General features: G+C 45.9%; 1 protein-coding gene across 2 annotated transcripts in view; it reads right to left on the bottom strand.

The window, feature by feature from the left end:
• Positions 1 to 24,085, bottom strand: part of LOC128687034 (uncharacterized) — a 197,515-nt gene that overhangs the window by 74,544 nt on the left and 98,886 nt on the right. For both annotated transcript variants that reach the window (XM_070082410.1, XM_070082411.1), the window contains one exon: positions 15,823 to 15,968. In XM_070082410.1, coding sequence (XP_069938511.1) covers positions 15,823 to 15,968 — 146 coding nt within the window. The remainder of the gene's footprint in view (positions 1 to 15,822; positions 15,969 to 24,085) is intronic.

The following is a 24,085-nucleotide window of genomic DNA, read 5'->3' as shown; positions in this document are numbered from 1 at the left end:
ACATCCTTGTCTAAGGCCTACTTTTACTGGGAAAAAATTTCCCTCTTTCCTACATACTCTAACTTGAGCCTCACTATCCTCGTAAAAACTCTTCACTGCTTTCAGTAACCTACCTCCTACACCATACACTTGCAACATCTGCCACATTGCCCCCCTATCCACCCTGTCATACGCCTTTTCCAAATCCATAAATGCCACAAAGACCTCTTTAGCCTTATCTAAATACTGTTCACTTATATGTTTCACTGTAAACACCTGGTCCACACACCCCCTACCTTTCCTAAAGCCTCCTTGTTCATCTGCTATCCTATTCTCTGTCTTACTCTTAATTCTTTCAATTATAACTCTACCATACACTTTACCAGGTACACTCAACAGACTTATCCCCCTATAATTTTTGCACTCTCTTTTATCCCCTTTGCCTTTATACAAAGGAACTATGCATGCTCTCTGCCAATCCCTAGGTACCTTACCCTCTTCCATACATTTATTAAATAATTGCACCAACCACTCCAAAACTATATCCCCACCTGCTTTTAACATTTCTATCTTTATCCCATCAATCCCGGCTGCCTTACCCCCTTTCATTTTACCTACTGCCTCACGAACTTCCCCCACACTCACAACTGGCTCTTCCTCACTCCTACAAGATGTTATTCCTCCTTGCCCTATACACGAAATCACAGCTTCCCTATCTTCATCAACATTTAACAATTCCTCAAAATATTCCTTCCATCTTCCCAATACCTCTAACTCTCCATTTAATAACTCTCCTCTCCTATTTTTAACTGACAAATCCATTTGTTCTCTAGGCTTTCTTAACTTGTTAATCTCACTCCAAAACTTTTTCTTATTTTCAACAAAATTTGTTGATAACATCTCACCCACTCACTCATTTGCTCTCTTTTTACATTGCTTCACCACTCTCTTAACTTCTCTCTTTTTCTCCATATACTCTTCCCTCCTTGCATCACTTCTACTTTGTAAAAACTTCTCATATGCTAACTTTTTCTCCCTTACTACTCTCTTTACATCATCATTCCACCAATCGCTCCTCTTCCCTCCTGCACCCACTTTCCTGTAACCACAAACTTCTGCTGAACACTCTAACACTACATTGTAAATACATTGTTCAATTCAATTCAATTCAATTCAAAGTTTATTCTCTATAAAGATTACAATGTTGAATTTACAGAATTTGGTTGTTGTGTGGTTTACATGTAGTTAAATAATGATTACAGAGTGTACCACTAGAACGCCTAGCATGGCTAGGCATTTCGGGCAGACTTAGTTTAATTCTTTATTTTAAAATATTACAAATTATGAGGTAAGTTGGTATTATGGCTAAGTGACTAAATACTAGTTTGTGAGTTTAGCAATGTGAATGCTTTTGTTTTGGCACAGTACATAGTTTCAGTATTGGAGTATCATAGGATTCATTATTTTAAGATTGAGATTAATATTTCTGTTTATGGTCAAATGGGCGAGTGAGTGTAAGTGTGAACCACCAGGTGGTATTCGTGTAGTTAGTTGATGGGGTGCATCAGGGAGATAAGATGTTTTCTAATGGTAGTTATAAAGGTGATGAATGTGTCTGCAGTTCTAGAGTTCTCAGGTAGGGTGTTCCAGATTTTAGGGCCTTTGACATACATTGAATTTTTGTAAAGGTTTAGTCGGACACGGGGAATGTCGTAGAGATGTTTGTGTCTGGTGTTATGCCTGTGGATTCTGTCACAACTATCAAGAAAGCGTTTTAGGTCAAGCTTGATATTGGAGTTTAAGGTTCTGTAGATGTAGATTGCACAGTAGTAAGTGTGGATGTACTGAACAGGGAGTAAGTTTAGATCTATGAAGAGTGGGGGGGGTGTGTTGCCAGGGATGGGATTTAGTGATTATTCTTACTGCAGCTTTTTGTTGGGTTATTATTGGCTTAAGGTGTGTTGCTGCAGTTGATCCCCAAGCACAAATATCATAGGTGAGGTATGGATAAATAAGTGAGTGGTATAGTGTGAGAAGGGCATTTTGCGGCACGTAGTATCGTATCTTGGAGAGGATCCCAACCGTTTTGGATACTTTTTTGGTTATGTGTTGGATATGGGTGCTGAAATTCAGGTTGTTGTCAAGGTATAGGCCTAGGAATTTGCCCTCATTATGTCTGGTAATTAGAGTGTTGTCGATCTTAATGTTAATTTGTGCATCTCCTGCTCTGCTACCAAACATAATATAGTAGGTTTTGTCAGTGTTAAGCGTAAGTTTATTGGCTGTCATCCAAGTCGATATTTTGATCAGCTCCTCGTTAACAATGGTGTTGAGGGTGGCAAGATTAGGGTGAGAGATGACATAAGTCGTGTCGTCAGCAAAGAGAATGGGTTTCAGGTGTTGGGATACGTTTGGAAGATCATTGATGTACATGAGGAAGAGCAGGGGACCAAGGACACTTCCCTGCGGAACTCCAGTATCAAGTGGCCGTGTTGTTGATGCTGTGTCTTTAATGGTGACATACTGATACCTATTAGTAAGGTAAGATTTGAAATAAGCAAGCGCATGGCCTCTTATACCGTAATGGTCAAGTTTGTGGAGTAGGATGTCGTGGTCTACTGTGTCAAAAGCTTTTCTTAGGTCAATAAAAATTCCTAGTGGATATTCCTTATTTTCCAATGCTGTGTAAAGCAGATCTAGCATTTTTATGATTGCATCATTAGTGCTTTTATTTTTCCTGAATCCAAATTGGCAGGGGTTGAGTATGTTTTGTGCTGTTATAAATGAATATAGTCTCCTGTGCACGAGTTTCTCAAAGATTTTGGATAGCAATGGTAAGTTTGATATTGGCCTATAGTTGTTTAAGTCTGTATGGTCACCACCTTTATGTATTGGTGTAACCCTTGCCATCTTGAGTAGTTTCGGGAAGGTGCTAGTTTCTAGTGACTTGTTAAAAAGTAATGAAATAGCATGCGAAAGGATATGGGCCACTCGCTTGTACAGTAATGGTGGGACATTAGACAGATTCCCTGAGTTGTTTTTAAGTGACTTTATAATCTCGGTGACTTCCGAGGGCTCAGTTGGTGCAAGATAGAAGGAATTTGGGAAATTCCCATCTAGGTAGTCCCCGGCATGGGCATTGGTATGTGGGATTTTATTGGCGAGATTAGATCCTATGGTTGAGAAGAAGTCGTTTATCTTGTTAGCTGTGTCAGTGAGATGTAGTGGTGTTTCATTAGGTTTAGTTAGGACAATATTCTTGTTTTTTTTCAGTTTGTGGGTCCCTAGAATCTGAGAGAGTGTTTTCCAGGTCTTTTTTATATCTCCTCTAGTGTCTGTGAATCTACTGGAGTAGTATAGTTGTTTGGCTTTCTTTATTACTTTGGTGAGAACTGATGAATAGTGTTTAAGAATATCTTTGTGTATTAAGCCCTGTCTATATTGCTTTTCATATTAGTGTTTCTTGTCAATGGATTTCAGAATGGTGCTGGTTAGCCATGGGCAACCAAGCCGTTTGTTTGTGATCTGTTTCGTTTTTATAGGACAATGTTTGTTGTATAGTCTAAGTAATTTGTTAAGAAAAATGTCTGTCCAGTCATCAATACCATTGGCCTTGGAGAATTCTGTAGGCCAGTCAACAATCTCTAGGTCAGCTGTGAACTTCCTTATTGAGGCCTCGTCATGGAGTCTAAATGAGACTTTGTTGTATTCAAGTGGTGGTTTACTAATGTTTGTCAGGAGAAAGGTAGGGTAGTGGTCTGTAGTGCTATCTGTGATTATCCCTGATTTAAGGGGGGCTAGTATATTGGTCCATATGTGGTCTATTATGGTTGCACTTGTCTCAGTGAGCCTGGTTGGTTTAGTTATTGTTGGTACGAGAAGTGTGTTGTTCATATTGTTGATGAAATCAGTTACAGGCTGATCATCTACTATGCCAAGGTTGATGTTGAAGTCTCCAGCTAAGAGAAGGTGGTGCTTATTCATTTGTCTTTTTGTTATTAGTGACTTTAATTTCTCACTGAAATTTGGGATGTTTGTGTGAGGTATCCGGTAAATGGCACCGATTGTTATAGGTGTCTTAAGTTTTTTTACAGTAAAATTAGCAAAAATGTATTCCCCATATTCATCACTAAAGCAAGTGGTGCTAATACAAGCTAATTGGTTAGAGTAATAGACTGCAATACCACCCCCAACTTGGTTTGGTCTGCAGTTGTGAATTGCTGTGTATCCTGGTAGAGGGTAGATATCTATTGTGTCCTGCTTAAGCCAGGTCTCAGTAAGAATAATGCAGGAGAAGGGTGTCTTTAGTGATTCAAGGAGTGCCAGGAGGTCATCATAGTGTTTGCTTAAGGACCTGATGTTGTAGTTAAGTACCGATAGACTTTTAGCATTGTTTAGGATAGTGCTGGCTTGTGATGCTGTGTAATAAAGGCAGTTACTTTCCAATAGGTTTTGATTGGGTGTCAGATTATGGAGGTTTAGATCAGGGTCAAAGTGATCAATCATCTTCTAGGTTTAAAGTATGGTTATTTATATCCTGAGTTATGTGTTGAGTTCTAGTACTGATATCTGTAGTGGTGGGAAGTTTGGATAAGTATATAGCTAGAGTATTTTGGTCATATAGAGTATAGTCACTACTACACATAATGAAGTTGATGTTGTCTATGTGTTGTGCTGGAATGAACTAAATACAACTAGGTATAAACTTAGTAATATAAAAATACAAATTTAAAATAGAACAAGACTCTCACTTGTAATTGCACTAAGGTCTAATATAATGACTTTTGTGGAGTCTATGTTTTGAGCTAGAATGAGCTATAGTACAGCTAGATTTAATCTAATAATATAAAAATACAAATTAAAAATAGCACCAGTCTCTCACTAGTAATTGCACTATGGTCTAATATAATGAATTTGGTATTGACTATAGTACAACTGAGTTTAATCTAATAATATAAAAAAGGCACAAGACTCTCAACTGTAATTGCACTAAGGTCTTATATAAGGTCTTATATTGTTGTGGTCTTTGAAGGAGAGATCCTCTAACATTATCACTCACAGGTCCTTCACATTACTTTTTCGCTCTACTGTATGGTTAGAATTTGCTGTATATCCTGATACAGTTTTAATTTCCTCAAGTTTTCCATATCTGAGTAGTTGAAAATTCTTTTCATTGAATATCATATTGTTTTGAGTGGCCCATTTGAAGATTTGGTTGATGTCCGCTTCGAGTCTTGCTGTGTCTTCTTCGATGGAGGTCACTGTCATGGCAACCCGGGTGTCATCCGCAAAGGAAGACACGGTTTGCATCTCCGTCTATGTCAGATATGAGGATGAGGAATAGTATGTTTCGCCACGAGTGGTTAATTCAGTCCTAATGAAGAAAGAACCAGATGTGTCTTTTTACACATGTTGAGGGTATCACCATGGACCGTGCCGCGGGGGCGTTGACCCCCAGAACACTCTCCAGGTAGAATTACACATGTGCAACATTTGGGTATCTTTGTATGTAGACGCTTCGCCAACAAGTGGCTTTATCTGGTCACTTTACCCAGACTGTTGATAGATGTTGCACATGTGTAGTTCTTTATCTTGTTGGTATTGTATATTGCATTTATGTGCATCCTCCAGGTAACCTATACCATTTTTTTTTCAGTGATCCTTGCGTTACGAGGCCTTGGCACCGCCTGCCCACCGAGCCTTGCTTCCCACGCTCCATTTCGCCCTTAACATCAATTGTGAACACACCAATACATCAACTTTGCCAACAAAATGCCATCAGGCTAGCTTTAGCCTCGGTTCTATTTGTCTCTCCCCCCACTTCCCTTCCACTATCCTACTCTTCCCTATCACCCTCTTGGCTTTGACGTGAGTCAGTACTAGACTACTTGTAGTCTAGTACTGACTCACGTTAGTAGTCCCTGTAGTCTAGTAGCAACGGCTTCACATTATTATTATAATCAAAAAGAAGCGCTAAGCCACAAGGACTATACAGCGCTGCAGGGCAGGAAGGAAGCGAGGGTATCAGGTGGCAAAAGGGAGATGGATGAGTAATAGGTTACGGATAACAGCGGGGTAGTGGATGGTGAAAGGGTAAAGGGCAGCAAGAGACTGAACTAGAAAGGGCTGAGGGGAGTGCGAAAAGTATCATCAGAGTTTGTGGAGTAAATCAGTCGTTGTCAAGAAGTCAATGAGAGAGTCAGGATTAAAGGAGGGTCCATCAGCAAGAAGGGAAGGTAAAGAGAGAGTAGTAGAACGAAGACGACGTTGGAGGTAAATTCTGCGTGCTCATTGATAGAGAGGGCAGTCTAACAGAATGTGGCTAATCGATACTGAAACTTGACACTGCTCACAGAGAGGAACAGGGTGCGTCTCCATGAGATACCCATGAGTAAGACGAGTGTGGCCAATGCGAAGGCGGGAGAGAGTGGTCTCCCAACCTCGGCACTGATGACAAGAAGACGGCCAGTAACCTATGCTCGGTTTAATAGAATGAAGTTTGTTACCGAGCAGAGTTGACCAACGTTGTTGCCAACGGGTGCGAAGGTGGGTAGCTATTGCAGCAAAATAGTCCAGAAATGGAACACCTCGATAGGAAATCGGTAGGTCATGTACTGCTGACCGCGCAGCAGTGTCTGCCTGTTCATTGCCCTGTACGTCGACATGACCAGGGACCCAACAAAAAACAATATCTTTATGTTGGGTAGAGATACGGCGTAGCCAAAGTTGGATACGGAGAACTAGGGGATGAGATGTATCAAATTTTCGTATAGCCTGTAGAGCACTAAGGGAGTCTGAGACTACTACAAATGATGACACAGGCATAGATGCGATACGAATAAGTGCTCCAAGAATGGCATACAGTTCAGCAGTAAAAATGATAGCTGAAGATAGTAAATGCCCCTGCACGATGCTGTCCGGAAACACTGCTGCGAATCCGACGCCGTCTGAAGACTTAGAGCCATCTGTGTACACAGCGGTGGCATGAGAATGGGAGTGGAAGTGATCAAGAAAAAGAGAGCGGGAAGCCACCATAGGCAGTTGAGCTTTCGAGCAAGGGAGTGAGAAAGAACAGACCCGAACAGCTGGAACTTCCCAGGGGGGTAGGGAAAAGTGAGATGCTACATGAACATATAAAGCTGGTAACTGAAGGGAAGACAAGAGTGAATGTAGGCGAAGAGAAAAGGGACGGAGCAAACAGGGGCGGCGAATGAATAAAGAATGTCTACTAATATCGGTGACCATTCTATAAATGGAAGGATTGTGTAGATCGTGAGAGCGTACATAGTAGTGAAGGCAATGGGCATCACGGCGATCAGACAAGGATGGAACATTCGCTTCTGTATAGAGGCCCTCAACAGGGGAAGAGCGAAAAGCACCAAGGCACAAACGTAATCCTTGGTGATGGATAGAGTTAGGGCTAGAGAGAGTAGCAGGAGAGGCCGCGGAATAAATCTGGTCACCATAATCGAGTTTCGATAAAACGAGGGCTGAATGTAGGCGAAGCAGAGTTCGACGATCAGCTCCCCAGGAAAGATGAGCAAGGGTTTTAAGAAGGTTTAGCCGGCTGTGACAAGTTGCCTTCAGAGAGGTAATGTGAGGTTTCCAGGATAACCGACGGTCAAAGAGAAGGCCTAGAAACCTGATTGTATCACGTTCGGGGATACGGGAGCCATAGAGATACAAAGGATGATTGGGGATAACAGAGCATCTAGTGAAAGTAATTTGGTGAGTTTTGGTACTTGAAAATTTAAACCCATGTGTGGTGGCCCAAGTGGAAACACGGTCGACCGCATGCTGGAGAGAAACTGCAATAAGATGACAGTCAGCACCTGCATAAGCAATAGCGAAGTCATCACCATAGAGTGATGACCAAATATTGGGTGGAAGAACAGAGGCCAAATCATTTATAGCAAGGAGAAAAAGTGTTGTGCTTAGAACACATCCCTGAGGGACACCTTCAGCTTGGACGAAGTCCAGGGAAAGAACATTATTGACTTGAACACGGAAATGTCTGTCAGTTAAAAAGTTCTTAAGGAAGGATGGTAGATTGCCTCGGAGGCCTAAGGAATGGGCCTGGGCCAAAATATTATACCTCCAAGTTGTGTCATATGCCTTCTCAAGGTCAAAAAATATGACAATAACTGAGTGATTATTCGCAAAGGCATTACGAACATACGTATCCAAGCGTAGTAAGGGGTCTATGGTAGAACCAGGGTCAGGAGAGTATTTACCACTCAATTTCCTCACTTTTTTCCAGACTGCACTCATAGAAGAAGCAGAGGTGATGGTGGAAACATAGTCTCGCCAACAAGTGCATTTAGCTTCACGGATGACACGGCGAGCGATCGTATGCTTCTGCTTAAAATCAAGAAGTCTCTCAGCGGTTCTATTGTACCGGTACCTGCCCCATGCAGCACGTTTCAAACGTACTGCACGAGCACAAGCAGGAGACCACCAAGGCACGCACTTCTGAGAATGCCTGCCTGAGGTTTGGGGTATAGAATGAGAAGCTGCGGTATAAACTGACGTCGAGAAGATGTGTAGGAGCTCATCAATGGAGGATGAAGAAGGAACCTCACTAAAAGCAGTGAGGTGTGATTAAAGATCCCAATTTGCCCGATCAAATTGCCAGCGAGGGCTACAGAAAGGTGGTGAATAGGAAGGAGAAGTAAGAATGATCGGAAAATGATCGCTGTCATGTAAGTCTGGTAGAACAGACCAGGTGAAGTCTAGTGCAGTGGAGGAAGAGCAGACTGATAGATCGATGCAAGAGAGAGTATGAGTACGAGGATCAAAATGGGTGGGAGTACCCGTATTTAAAACATGGAGGGGGTGAGAGGCGAGAAAAGCCTCCAACTGGATGCCACGTGAGTCACAATGAGACCCCCCCAGAGGAAATGGTGGGCATTAAAATCACCAAGTAACAGAAGTGGTGGTGGTAAGGATGAAACAAGAAAGGCAAAGTCTGGGATAGAAAATGCCCGAGAAGGAGAGAGATATAAAGAACATATTGTAAACCACTTATTCAAGTGGATACGGGCTGCAGTGTAATGCAGCGAGGTATGGACAAATAGTTGACAGTACGGAAGAAGGGCACTTTCATTAAAGGTCCCATCTGAGAAAGGATCCGAAGAATACAATAAATTATAGCCTGAGATAGGTTGGAAAACAGCCGAGTGTAATTTTGGTTCTTGTAAGCAAGCACCAACAGGGGAAAACCTGGAAAGCAACATCTGAAGCTCACCCTGATTACCCCTGAGGCCGCGGATATTCCACTGTAAATAGGCCATGATTGGCGATTAAGAAAATACCAGGAATCTGTAGGTAAAAGCACCTACAGACTAGAGGGGTTAGAAAAGTCAACGTGTGGTGGCATTGGAAGACGTTCAAGTAGCGAAGGAACGGAGCGTTGCGAAGAATAGGGTTGTGAAGATGGAGGAGAGGGAAGAGAAGGAACAGGAAGTGAATCAGTGTCCATTGAAGGTTTAGTCTCTGCAATATATTTTGAAATGGCTTCAAGTGTTTCTGAATTCAAAGATGTATGGGAGACCATATTGGAGATAGAAGGAGGAGGGTGAGTAAAGATTAGGACAGTAATGGACTGTACCAAAGTAGAGGGGGAGGGAAGAGTGTAAGGGACTGGAGATGAAGTGTGGGGGGGAAAAGAAGAGGCAGAAACCTGGGAGGTGGCAGAAGAGGGAGAAACTTGGGAGGGGACGGGGGTGGAAGGCATAGTACGAGGAGGAGGGTGAATCTCCACACTTGTAATAGAGCCAGAGAGAGGGGAAGAACTAGGTACAGAGACTGGAAAGGTAAAGTGTGGAGGTGGAAGAAGGGAAGGAAGGGGCAAAGAAGATTTGAGCAATGTGGATTTTTTGGACTTCTGAGTGGAGGGGCGATTGGTATTAGGTGTCGTACGAGGTCTTGTCGATACTGGGGCTTGTGAGGAAGGACGCGAAGATGTGAGAACAGACTGAGTTGTAGTCGGGACGTCAGAGCCAAGGACAGCAAAAGGATTAGATGCCGTAGTGGCTATGGGAGGGGTAACAACAGAGGAGGCTGCAGAAGATGGGACCCCAGAAGTGGGGGGATGTTTGGAAACACGAGAATAAGAAACACGGGGTAGTCTCCTTTGGAGGCGGAGAGGAGTAACTGCCATAGCATAAGGGAGACCTTCTGCCTCTTTGAGGCAATGGATTTCACGTTCATTTAAGTAGACCTGACAACGGCGGGAGTACAAAGGGTGAGCTTCATTACAATTAAGGCAAGATGGAGGTTGACTGCAAGATGTATTAGAATGGTCGTCGGCACCACAGACTGGGCATTCGGCCATAGATCTGCAATATTTCGCTGGGTGACCAAAACGCCAGCAATTTCTACATTGTTGCAGTGTAGGTATCACCTTTCGAACTTGTAACCGATGTCCCGTGACATATACAGAGGACGGGAGTTTTCGGCTGTCAAAAGTTAAACGAGCCACATTGCAAGGGTAACGTCTCCGCCCCCGGGCAGGAAGGACATAAGTGTCTACTTTGAGGATTGGGAGATCCTGGAGTTCCAGCTGTTCAAAAATGTCATTGCCACATGACTGGAAATTCTGTTGGACTATGGTATGGGGCAGAATGACAGTACCACTACAAGAATTGAGAGCAAGATGTTTTTCAATAGTGATAGGAGTAGTATCGATATTCGAAAGGAGAGAAAGATCATGAGCTAGGGTAGCATTCTGGACAGTGACGATGTGCATACCGCTCGTGAAAGCATGAAATGAAATATCTCTACCAACATGACGCAGGAGCGCTTTGCCAATACTATGGTCAGAAAGGTAGGCAGAAGAAGAAGTCGGTCTTAAAGTAAAGAATTTAGTCCACTGTGTGGTCCAAAACTGAGCGTGGAGAGGGAGTGCTTGACGTGTCGGTCTTTTCCGAGTAGAATGGGAAGGTAACGAAGGAGTATCATCAGGAGATTGACGTTGGCGTTTAGGAGTAGGACCGAAGTTGGTCTGGTGTGAAATGGGTGGGCTATTCGAAAATTGCCGTACCGTAGAGGGAGAAGCCGGAAGCATAGTCAAAGGACAGCGGAGTTCAGACAAATCGAAGGAGTCAGTCGAAGCCCCGGTACCTGAAGCGGGTGAGGAAACAGCACCAGCAAGAGGTACAGAGGCATCAGGAGTGTCCGAAGAGTGGTCTAAACACAAGGCAGGGTCAGAATGGGGTGCGGTATCAAGAAGGGGCCCGGGGGTAGTGGGTTCATGGACTAGGGCTGCCATGGTTAGGTTACTCCTTTGCTTTTTGTTTTTAAGAAAAAAAAAAGAAAGAAGAAAATAAAATAAAAATAAAAAAAAGAATAAAAAAAGGGGGGAGCGGGGAGGAATAGTTCCCAGGAGGAATGAAAGGGCCGGAAATCTCCCTCCGCGCCCAAGAGGACCTCAGCACCGCTAGTAGCGCAGATGCAGCATGGAACCCGTGCCATACCCTACCCTTCATGCCAGTAAACCAGCAATCCGGGATAGCAACCTCACATCTGCCTAGCTACCTCGGTGGACAAAAGAGAGGGCGGCCGGATATCCGCCACAAAGCATACCTCCTTCGGCCACCACCCCCGGAATCCGAAAGGTGGCTTCCAGAGATACACCTGTCGCTCGAAAGATACCCAAAGCTACTCCGGGATACCGGAGAGGGATCGGGACATCCCCAGGCAATCCAGATTCCACGGCAAACTACGCCACCGCCAAGAACCTCAATGGAATGGGATGGACCCCGGTGTCCTTTCCCCTACCTAGGAACTAGCGCGCCTGTGGGAGAAATCCCAAAGGCCAAAAAGAGGAAGGGCAAAAGGGAGGGGTGGGGAGGAGGAGGAATGGAAAAAGGGGAGGATGGGATAGGGGAGGGGAGAATGGGGGTAATTAGGTTCAGTCTGAGGAAGAAGGCCGACAGGGCTAATTCCTCAGACCAAGAGCCTCTTCACCACGCCAAGGAGCCCCCCTTGAAGAGGAACGGCTTCACAAAGCTCCTGGAGAGCGAAACTTTGCCACGATAAAATACTGCATTAGTTACATCTGTGCCTATTTACCTAATACAGAGTACTTGTCTCCGACAACTGACCTGAACTCAATATATTTATGTAATCCTGCCGTACACCTTGCTTAGCCTGCGTTGTTACCTCCCAGGTCACTTGACCTGTATTGCTAGCTACTAGGTCACTTGTTAGCTACCAGGTCACTTGACCTGTGTTGTTAGCTACCAGGTCACTTGACCTGTGTTGCTAGCTACCAGGTCACTTGACCTGTGTTGCTAGCTACTAGGCCACTTGACCTGTGTCAGCTACCAGGTCACTTGACCTGTGTTGCTAGCTACCAGGTCACTTGACCTGTGTTGCTAGCTACCAGGTCACTTGACCTGTGTTGCTAGCTACTAGGCCACTTGACCTGTGTTAGCTACCAGGTCACTTGACCTGTGTTGCTAGCTACCAGGTCACTTGACCTGTGTTGCTAGCTACCAAGTCACTTGACCTGTATTGCTAGCTACTAGGTCACTTGTTAGCTACCAAGTCACTTGGCCTGTGTTGTTAGCTACTAGGTCATTTGACCTGTGTTAGCTACCAGGTCACTTGACCTGTATTGCTAGCTACTAGGTCACTCGTTAGCTACCAGTTCACTTGACCTGTGTTGCTAGCTACCAGGTCACTTGACCTGTGTTGCTAGCTACCAAGTCACTTGACCTGTATTGCTAGCTACTAGGTCACTTGTTAGCTACCAAGTCACTTGGCCTGTGTTGTTAGCTACTAGGTCATTTGACCTGTCTTGTTAGCTACCAGGTCACTTGACCTGTATTGCTAGCTACTAGGTCACTCGTTAGCTACCAGTTCACTTGACCTGTGTTGCTAGCTACCAGGTCACTTGACCTGTGTTGCTAGCTACTAGGTCACTTGACCTGTGTTGTTAGCTCCCAGGTCACTTGACCTGTATTGCTAGCGCTACTAGGTCACTTGACCTGTTAGCTACCAGGTCACTTGACCTGTTGCTAGCTACCAGGTCACTTGACCTGTGTTGCTAGCTACCAGGTCACTTGACCTGTGTTGCTAGCTACTAGGTCACTTGACCTGTGTTGTTAGCTACCAGATTACTTGACCTGTATTGTTAGCTACTAGGTCGCTTGTTAGCTACCAGGTCACTTGACCTGTGTTGCTAGCTACCAGGTCACTTGACCTGTGTTGCTAGCTACTAGGTCACTTGACCTGTGTTGTTAGCTACCAGGTCACTTGACCTGCATTGTTAGCTACTAGGTCGCTTGTTAGCTACCAGGTCGCTTGACATGTGTTGCTAGTTACTAGGTCACTTGACCTGTGTTGCTAGCTACCAGGTCACTTGACCTGTTTTGCTAGCTACCAGGTCACTTGACCTGTGTTGCTAGCTACTAAGTCACTTGACCTGTGTTGTTAGCTACCAGGTCACTTGACCTGCATTGCTAGCTACTAGGTCGCTTGTTAGCTACCAGGTCACTTGATCTGCGTTCCTAGCTACTAGGTCACTTGACCTGTGTTGCTAGCTACCAAGTCACTTGACCTGTTGCTAGCAACCAGGTCACTTGACCTGTGTTAGCTACCAGCTCACTTGACCTGTGTTGCTAGCTACCAGGTCACTTGACTTGTGTTGTTAGCTACCAGGTCACTTGACCTGTGATGTAGAACAGGACGATAATAAACTGTGCACTATTAGGGTCACAAGTGACATGGTCCTTAGGCAAATAGATAAATTAAAACCTAACAAATCCCCAGGCCCTGATGAACTGTATGCAAGGGTTCTAAAGGAATGTAAAGAGGAGCTTAGCACACCTTTGGCTAATCTTTTCAACATATCACTACAAACTGGCATGGTGCCAGATAAGTGGAAAATGGCAAATGTGATACCTATTTTCAAAACAGGTGACAGGTCCTTAGCTTCGAACTATAGACCAATAAGCCTAACCTCCATAGTGGGAAAATTTATGGAATCAATAATTGCCGAGGCAGTTCGTAGCCACCTTGAAAAGCATAAATTAATCAACGAATCTCAGCATAGTTTTACAAAGGGGCGTTCCTGCCTTACGAATTTATTAACTTTTTTCACTAAGGTATTTGAGGAGGTAGATCATGGTAATGAATATGATATTGTGTATATGGACTTCAGTAAGGCTTTTGACAGGGTCCCACATCAGAGACTATTGAGGAAAATTAAAGCACATGGAATAGGAGAGATTTTTTCCTGGATAGAGGCATGGTTGACAAATAGGCAGCAGAGAGTTTGCATAAATGGGGAGAAATCAGAGTGGGGAAGCGTCACGAGCGGTGTTCCACAGGGGTCAGTGTTGGGCCCCCTGCTGTTCACAATCTACATAAACGACATAGATGAGGGCATAAAGAGCGACATCGGCAAGTTTGCCGATGACACCGAAATAGGCCGTCGAATTCATTCTGACGAGGACATTAGAGCACTCCAGGAAGATTTGAATAGACTGATGCAGTGGTCGGAGAAGTGGCAGATGCAGTTTAATATAGACAAATGCAAAGTTCTAAATGTTGGACAGGACAATAACCATGCCACATATAAACTAAATAATGTAGATCTTAATATTACGGATTGCGAAAAAGATTTAGGAGTTCTGGTTAGCAGTAATCTGAAACCAAGACAACAGTGCATAAGTGTTCGCAATAAAGCTAATAGAATCCTTGGCTTCATATCAAGAAGCATAAATAATAGGAGTCCTCAGGTTGTTCTTCAACTCTATACATCCTTGGTTAGGCCTCATTTAGATTATGCTGCACAGTTTTGGTCACCGTATTACAGAATGGATATAAATTCTCTGGAAAATGTACAAAGGAGGATGACAAAGTTGATCCCATGTATCAGAAACATTCCCTATGAGGATAGACTAAGGGCCCTGAAACTGCACTCTCTAGAAAGACGTAGAATTAGGGGGGATATGATTGAGGTGTATAAATGGAAGACAGGAATAAATAAAGGGGATGTAAATAGTGTGCTGAAAATATCTAGCCTAGACAGGACTCGCAGCAATGGTTTTAAGTTGGAAAAATTCAGATTCAGGAAGGATATAGGAAAGTACTGGTTTGGTAATAGAGTTGTGGACGAGTGGAACAAACTCCCAAGTACCGTTATAGAGGCCAGAACGTTGTGTGGCTTTAAAGATAGGTTGGATAGATACATGAGTAGATGTGGGTGGGTGTGAGTTAGACCTGATAGCTTGTGCTACCAGGTCGGTTGCCGTGTTCCTCCCTTAATTCAATGTGACCTGACCTGACTAGGTTGGGTGCATTGGCATAAGCCTGTAGGAGACTTGGACCTGCCTCGCATGGGCCAGTAGGCCTTCTGCAGTGTTCCATCGTTCTTATGTTCTTATGTTAGCTACAGGTCACTTGACCTGTGTTGTTAGCTACCAGGTCACTTGACGTGTGTTGCTAGCTCCCAGGTCACTTGACCTGTATTGCTAGCTACCAGGTCACTTGACCTGTGCTGACTCACCTGGTTGAATCACCTGCTAGATTCACATGGATGAATTACCTGCCTGACTCAGATGGTTGAATCAAATGGATGACTCACCTGCCACTCACCTGGATGACTCGCCGGCCTGACTCACCTTCCAGGTTCACCTGGATGACTCACCTTCCAGGTTCACCTGGATGACTCGCCTGCCACATTCACGTTGCTGACTCACCGGCCAGACTCACCTAGATGACTCAACTTCCAGATTCACCTGGATTACTCACCTTCCAAATTCACCTGGATGACTCACCTGCCAGATTCACCTGGATAACTCACCGGCTAGACTCACCTGGATGACTCACCTGCCTGTTCTCCCAGATATCGTTGAAGGGAAGGGACGTAGCACCAGTGGGCAGGAGGTAGTAGCTATGACCAAACACCACAGTAGCCAGGGTAGCACACTTAACACGCTTCACAACCTGCAGCTCAACCACCGTCACTGTGCTACCTGGGGGGAAAGAGAGCACCACCCTGAGGGTACCACACACACTGTACAATCATCACAATGAGGGTAGCACACACACTATACAATCATCACACTGAGGGTAGCACACACACTATACAATCATCACACTGAGGGTAGCACATACACTATACAATCATCACACTGAGGGTAGCACACACTATACAATCATCACACTGAGGGTAGCAAACACACACTATACAATCATCACACTGAGGGTAGCATACACACACTATACAATCATCACACTGAGGGTAGCACACATACGACACAATCATCACACTGAGGGTAGCATACAAAAACTACACAGTCATCACACTGAGGGTAGCATACACACACTATACAATCATCACACTGAGGGTAGCACACAAAAACTACACAGTCATCACACTGAGGGTAGCATACACACACTATACAATCATCACACTGAGGGTAGCACAAACACTACACAATCATCACACTGAGGGTAGCACACACACTACACACTGAGGGTAACTCACACACTACACAATCATCACACTGAGGGTAGCACACACACTACACACTGAGGGTAGCACACACACTACACACTGAGGGTAGCACACACACTACACAATCATCACACTGAGGGTAGCTCACACACTACACAATCATCACACTGAGGGTAGCTCACACACTACACAGTCATCACACTGAGGGTAGCTCACACACTACACAATCATCACATTGAGGGTAGCTCACACACCATACAATCATCACACTGAGGGTAGCTCACAAACTACACACTCATCACACTGAGGGTAGCACACACACTAAACAATCATCACACTGAGGGTAGCACGCACACTACACAATCATCACACTGAGGGTAGAACACACACTACACAATCACCACACTGAGGGTAGCACACACACTATACAACCATCACACTGAGGGTAGCTCCCACACTACACACTGAGGGTAGCACACACACTACACACTGAGGGTCGCACACACACTACACAACCATCACACTGAGGGTCGCTCACACACTACACAATCTTCACACTGAGGGTAGCTCACACACTACACAACCATCACACTGAGGGTAGCACACACACTACACAACCATCACACTGAGGGTCGCTCACACACTACACAATCGTCACACTGAGGGTAGCTCACACACTACACAATCATCACACTGAGGGTAGCTCACACTACACACTGAGGGTACCACACACACTACACAATCATCACACTGAGGGTAGCACACACACTACACAACCATCACACTGAGGGTAGCACACACACTACACAATCATCACACTGAGGGTAGCTCACACACTACACAATCATCACACTGAGGGTAGCACACACACTACACAACCATCACACTGAGGGTAGCTCACACTACACACTGAGGGTAGCTCACACACTACACAACCATCACACTGAGGGTAGCACACACACTACACAACCATCACACTGAGGGTAGCACACACACTACACACTGAGGGTAGCACACACACTACACACTGAGGGTAGCACACACACTACACACTGAGGGTAGCACACACACTACACACTGAGGGTAGCACACACACTACACACTGAGGGTAGCACACACACTACACACTGAGGGTAGCACACACACTACACACTGAGGGTAGCACACACACTACACACTGAGGGTAGCACACACACTACACACTGAGGGTAGCACACACACTACACACTGAGGGTAGCACACACACTACACACTGAGGGTAGCACACACACTACACAACCATCACACTGAGGGTAGCTCACACACTACACACTGTGGGTAGCACACACTACACACTGAGGGTAGCACACACACTACACAACCATCACATTGAGGGTAGCTCACACACTACACAACCATCACATTGAGGGTAGCTCACACACTACACAACCATCACATTGAGGGTAGCTCACACACTACACAACCATCACATTGAGGGTAGCTCACACACTACACACTGAGGGTAGCACACACACTACACAACCATCACACTGAGGGTAGCTCACACACTACACAACCATCACACTGAGGGTAGCTCACACACTACACACTGAGGGTAGCACACACACTACACAACCATCACACTGAGGGTAGCTCACACACTACACACTGTGGGTAGCACACACTACACACTGAGGGTAGCACACACACTACACAACCATCACACTGAGGGTAGCTCACACACTACACAATCATCACACTGAGGGTAGCTCACACACTACACAATCATCACACTGAGGGTAGCACACACACTACACAATCATCACACTGAGGGTAGCTCACACACTACACAATCATCACACTGAGGGTAGCTCACACACTACACAATCATCACACTGAGGGTAGCACACACACTACACAATCATCACACTGAGGGTAGCACACACACTACACAATCATCACACTGAGGGTAGCACACACACTGCACAACCATCACACTGAGGGTAGCACACACACAACACAATCATCACACTGAGGGTAGCACACACACTACACATCAATCACACTGAGGGTAACACACACACTACACAATCATCACACTGAGGGTAACACACACACTACAAACTCATCACACTGAGGGTAGCACACACACTACACACTGAGGGTAGCACACACACTACACACTGAGGGTAGCACACACACTACACACTGAGGGTAGCACACACACAACACACTGAGGGTAGCACACACACTACACACTGAGGGTAGCACACACACTACACACTGAGGGTAGCACACACACTACACACTGAGGGTAGCACACACACTACACACTGAGGGTAGCACACACACTACACACTGAGGGTAGCACACACACTACACACTGAGGGTAGCACACACACTACACACTGAGGGTAGCACACACACTACACACTGAGGGTAGCACACACACTACACACTGAGGGTAGCACACACACTACACACTGAGGGTAGCACACACACTACACACTGAGGGTAGCACACACACTACACAACCATCACACTGAGGGTAGCACACACACTACACACTGAGGGTAGCTCACACACTACACACTGAGGGTAGCACACACACTACACACTGAGGGTAGCACACACACTACACACTGAGGGTAGCGCACACACACTACACACTGAGGGTAGCACACACACTACACATTGAGGGTAGCACACACGCTACACACTGAGGGTAGCGCACACACTACACAATCATCACACTGAGGGTAGCACACACACTACACAATCATCACACTGAGGGTAGCACACACACTACACAATCATCACACTGAGGGTAGCACACACACTACACAATCATCACACTGAGGGTAGCACACACACTACACACTGAGGGTAGCACACACACTACACAACCATCACACTGAGGGTAGCACACACACTACACACTGAGGGTAGCACACACACTACACACTGAGCGTAGCACACACACTACACACTGAGGGTAGCTCACACACTACACAATCATCACACAGAGGGTCGCACACACACTACACACTGAGGGTAGCACACACACTACACACTGAGGGTAGCACACACACTACACAATCATCACACTGAGGGTAGCACACACACTACACAATCATCACACTGAGGGTAGCACACACACTACACAATCATCACACTGAGGGTAGCACACACACAATAATCACACTGAGGGTAGCACACACACTACACACTGAGCGTAGCACACACACTACACACTGAGGGTAGCACACACACTACACACTGAGGGTAGCACACACACTACACACTGAGGGTAGCACACACACTACACACTGAGGGTAGCACACACACTACACACTGAGGGTAGCACACACACTACACAACCATCACACTGAGGGTAGCACACACTACACACTGAGGGTAGCACACACACTACACACTGAGCGTAGCACACACACTACACACTGAGGGTAGCACACACACTACACACTGAGGGTAGCACACACACTACACACTGAGGGTAGCACACACACTACACACTGAGGGTAGCACACACACTACACACTGAGGGTAGCACACACACTACAATATCATCACACTGAGGGTAGCACACACACTACACAATCATCACACTGAGGGTAGCTCACACACTACACACTGTGGGTAGCACACACTACACACTGAGGGTAGCACACACACTACACAACCATCACATTGAGGGTAGCACACACACTACACACTGTGGGTAGCACACACTACACACTGAGGGTAGCACACACACTACACACTGAGGGTAGCACACACACTACACACTGAGGGTAGCTCACACACTACACAATCATCACACTGAGGGTAGCACACACACTACACAATCATCACACTGAGGGTAGGTCACACACTACACAACCATCACACTGAGGGGTAGCACACACACTACACACTGAGGGTAGCACACACACTACACACTGAGGGTAGCACACACACAACACACTGAGGGTAGCACACACACTACACACTGAGGGTAGCACACACACTACACAATCATCACACTGAGGGTAGCACACACACTACACACTGAGGGTAACTCACACACTACACAATCATCACACTGAGGGTAGCACACACACTACACAACCATCACACTGAGGGTAGCACACACACTACACAATCATCACACTGAGGGTAGCACACACACTACACAATCATCACACTGAGGGTAGCACACACACTACACATCAATCACACTGAGGGTAGCACACACACTACACAATCATCACACTGAGGGTAGCACACACACTACACATCAATCACACTGAGGGTAGCACACACACTACACAATCATCACACTGAGGGTAGCACACACACTACACAATCATCACACTGAGGGTAGCTCACACACTACACAACCATCACACTGAGGGTAGCACACACACTACACACTGAGGGTAGCACACACACTACACAATCATCACACTGAGGGTAGCACACACACTACAAAATCATCACACTGAGGGTAGCTCACACACTACACAACCATCACACTGAGGGTAGCACACACACTACACACTGAGGGTAGCACACACGCTACACACTGAGGGTAGCACACACACTACACACTGAGGGTAGCACACACACTACACACTGAGGGTAGCACACACACTAAACAACCATCACACTGAGGGTAGCACACACACTACACACTGAGGGTAGCACACACACTACACACTGAGGGTAGCTCACACACTACACACTGAGGGTAGCACACACACTACACACTGAGGGTAGCACACACACTACACACTGAGGGTAGCACACACACTACACACTGAGGGTAGCACACACACTGTACAATCATGGTAGCACACACACTACACACTGAGGGTAGCACACACACTACACACTGAGGGTAGCACACACACTACACACTGAGGGTAGCACACACACTACACACTGAGGGTAGCACACACACTACACACTGAGGGTAGCACACACACTACACACTGAGGGTAGCACACACACTACACACTGAGGGTAGCACACACACTAAACAACCATCACACTGAGGGTAGCACACACACTAGACAACCATCACACTGAGGGTAGCACACACACTACACAACCATCACACTAAGGGTAGCACATACACTACACAATCATCACACTGAGGGTAGCTCACACACTACACACTGAGGGTAGCACACACACTACACACTGAGGGGAGCACACACACTACACACTGAGGGTAGCACACACGCTACACAACCATCACACTGAGGGTAGCACACACACTACACATCCATCACACTGAGGGTAGCACACACACTACACAATCATCACACTGAGGGTAGCTCACACACTACACACTGAGGGTAGCACACACACTACACACTGAGGGCAGCACACACACTACACACTGAGGGTAGCACACACGCTACACAACCATCACACTGAGGGTAGCACACACACTAGACAACCATCACACTGAGGGTAGCACACACACAACACAATCATCACACTGAGGGTAGCACACACACAACACAATCATCACACTGAGGGTAGCACACACACTACAAATCCATCACACTGAGGGTAGCACACACACTACACAATCATCACACTGAGGGTAGCACACACACTATACAATCATCACACTGAGGGTAGCTCACACACTACACAACCATCACACTGAGGGTAGCTCACACACTACACACTGAGGGTAACACACACACTGCACAATCATCACACTGAGGGTAGCACACACACTACACACTGAAGGTAGCACACACACTACACACTGAGGGTAGCACACACACTACACAATCATCACACTGAGGGTAGCACACACACTACACAATCATCACACTGAGGGTAGCACACACACTACACACTGAGGGTAGCACACACACTACACACTGAGGGTAGCACACACACTACACACTGAGGGTAGCACACACACTACACACTGAGGGTAGCACACACACTACACAACCATCACACTGAGGGTAGCACACACACTACACAACCATCACACTGAGGGTAGCACACACACTACACAACCATCACACTGAGGGTAGCACACACACTACACAACCATCACACTGAGGGTAGCACACACACTACACACTGAGGGTAGCACACACACTACACACTGATGGTAGCACACACACTACACAACCATCACACTGAGGGTAGCACTCCACAACCATCACACTGAGGGTAGCACACACACTACACAACCATCACACTGAGGGTAGCACACACACTACACAATCATCACACTGAGGGTAGCTCACACACTACACAATCATCACACTGAGGGTAGCACACACTACACAACCATCACCCTGAGGGTAGCACACACACTACACAATCATCACACTGAGGGTAGCACACACACTACACAATCATCACACTGAGGGTAGCACACACACTACACACTGAGGGTAGCACACACTACACAACCATCACACTGAGGGTAGCACACACACTACACAATCATCACACTGAGGGTAGCACACACACTACACACTGAGGGTAGCACACACTACACAACCATCACACTGAGGGTAGCACACACACTACACAATCATCACACTGAGGGTAGCACACACACTACACACTGAGGGTAGCACACACACTACACAATCATCACACTGTGGGTAGATCACACACTACACAACCATCACACTGAGGGTAGCACACACACTCCACAACCATCACACTGAGGGTAGCACACACGCTACACAATCATCACACTGAGGGTAGCACACACGCTACACAATCATCACACTGAGGGTAGCACACACGCTACACAACCATCACACTGAGGGTAGCACACACACTACACACTGAGGGTAGCACACACGCTACACAACCATCACACTGAGGGTAGCACACACACTACACACTGAGGGTAGCACACACGCTACACAATCATCACACTGAGGGTAGCACACACACTACACAATCATCACACTGAGGGTAGCACACACACTACACAACCATCACACTGAGGGTAGCACACACACTACACAATCATCACACTGAGGGTAGATCACACACTACACAATCATCACACTGAGGGTAGCACACACACTACACAATCATCACACTGAGGGTAGATCACACACTACACAATCATCACACTGAGGGTAGCACACACACTACACAATCATCACACTGAGGGTAGCACACACGCTACACAACCATCACACTGAGGGTAGATCACACACTACACAATCATCACACTGAGGGTAGCACACACACTACACAATCATCACACTGAGGGTAGATCACACACTACACAATCATCACACTGAGGGTAGCACACACACTACACAATCATCACACTGAGGGTAGCTCACACACTACACAATCATCACACTGAGGGTAGCACACACACTACACAATCATCACACTGAGGGTAGCACACACACTACACACTGAGGGTAGCACACACAATACACAATCATCACACTGAGGGTAGCACACACACTACACAATCATCACACTGAGGGTAGCACACACACTACACACTGAGGGTAGCACACACAATACACAATCATCACACTGAGGGTAGCACACACACTACACACTGAGGGTAGCACACACAATACACAATCATCACACTGAGGGTAGCACACACACTACACACTG

The sequence above is a fragment of the Cherax quadricarinatus genome, chromosome 7 (genome assembly GCF_038502225.1).
Source record: "Cherax quadricarinatus isolate ZL_2023a chromosome 7, ASM3850222v1, whole genome shotgun sequence".
NCBI lineage: Eukaryota > Metazoa > Arthropoda > Malacostraca > Decapoda > Parastacidae > Cherax > Cherax quadricarinatus.
The sequence above is the reverse complement of the archived record's forward strand: the minus strand, read 5'-3'. Positions and strand labels throughout refer to the sequence as shown.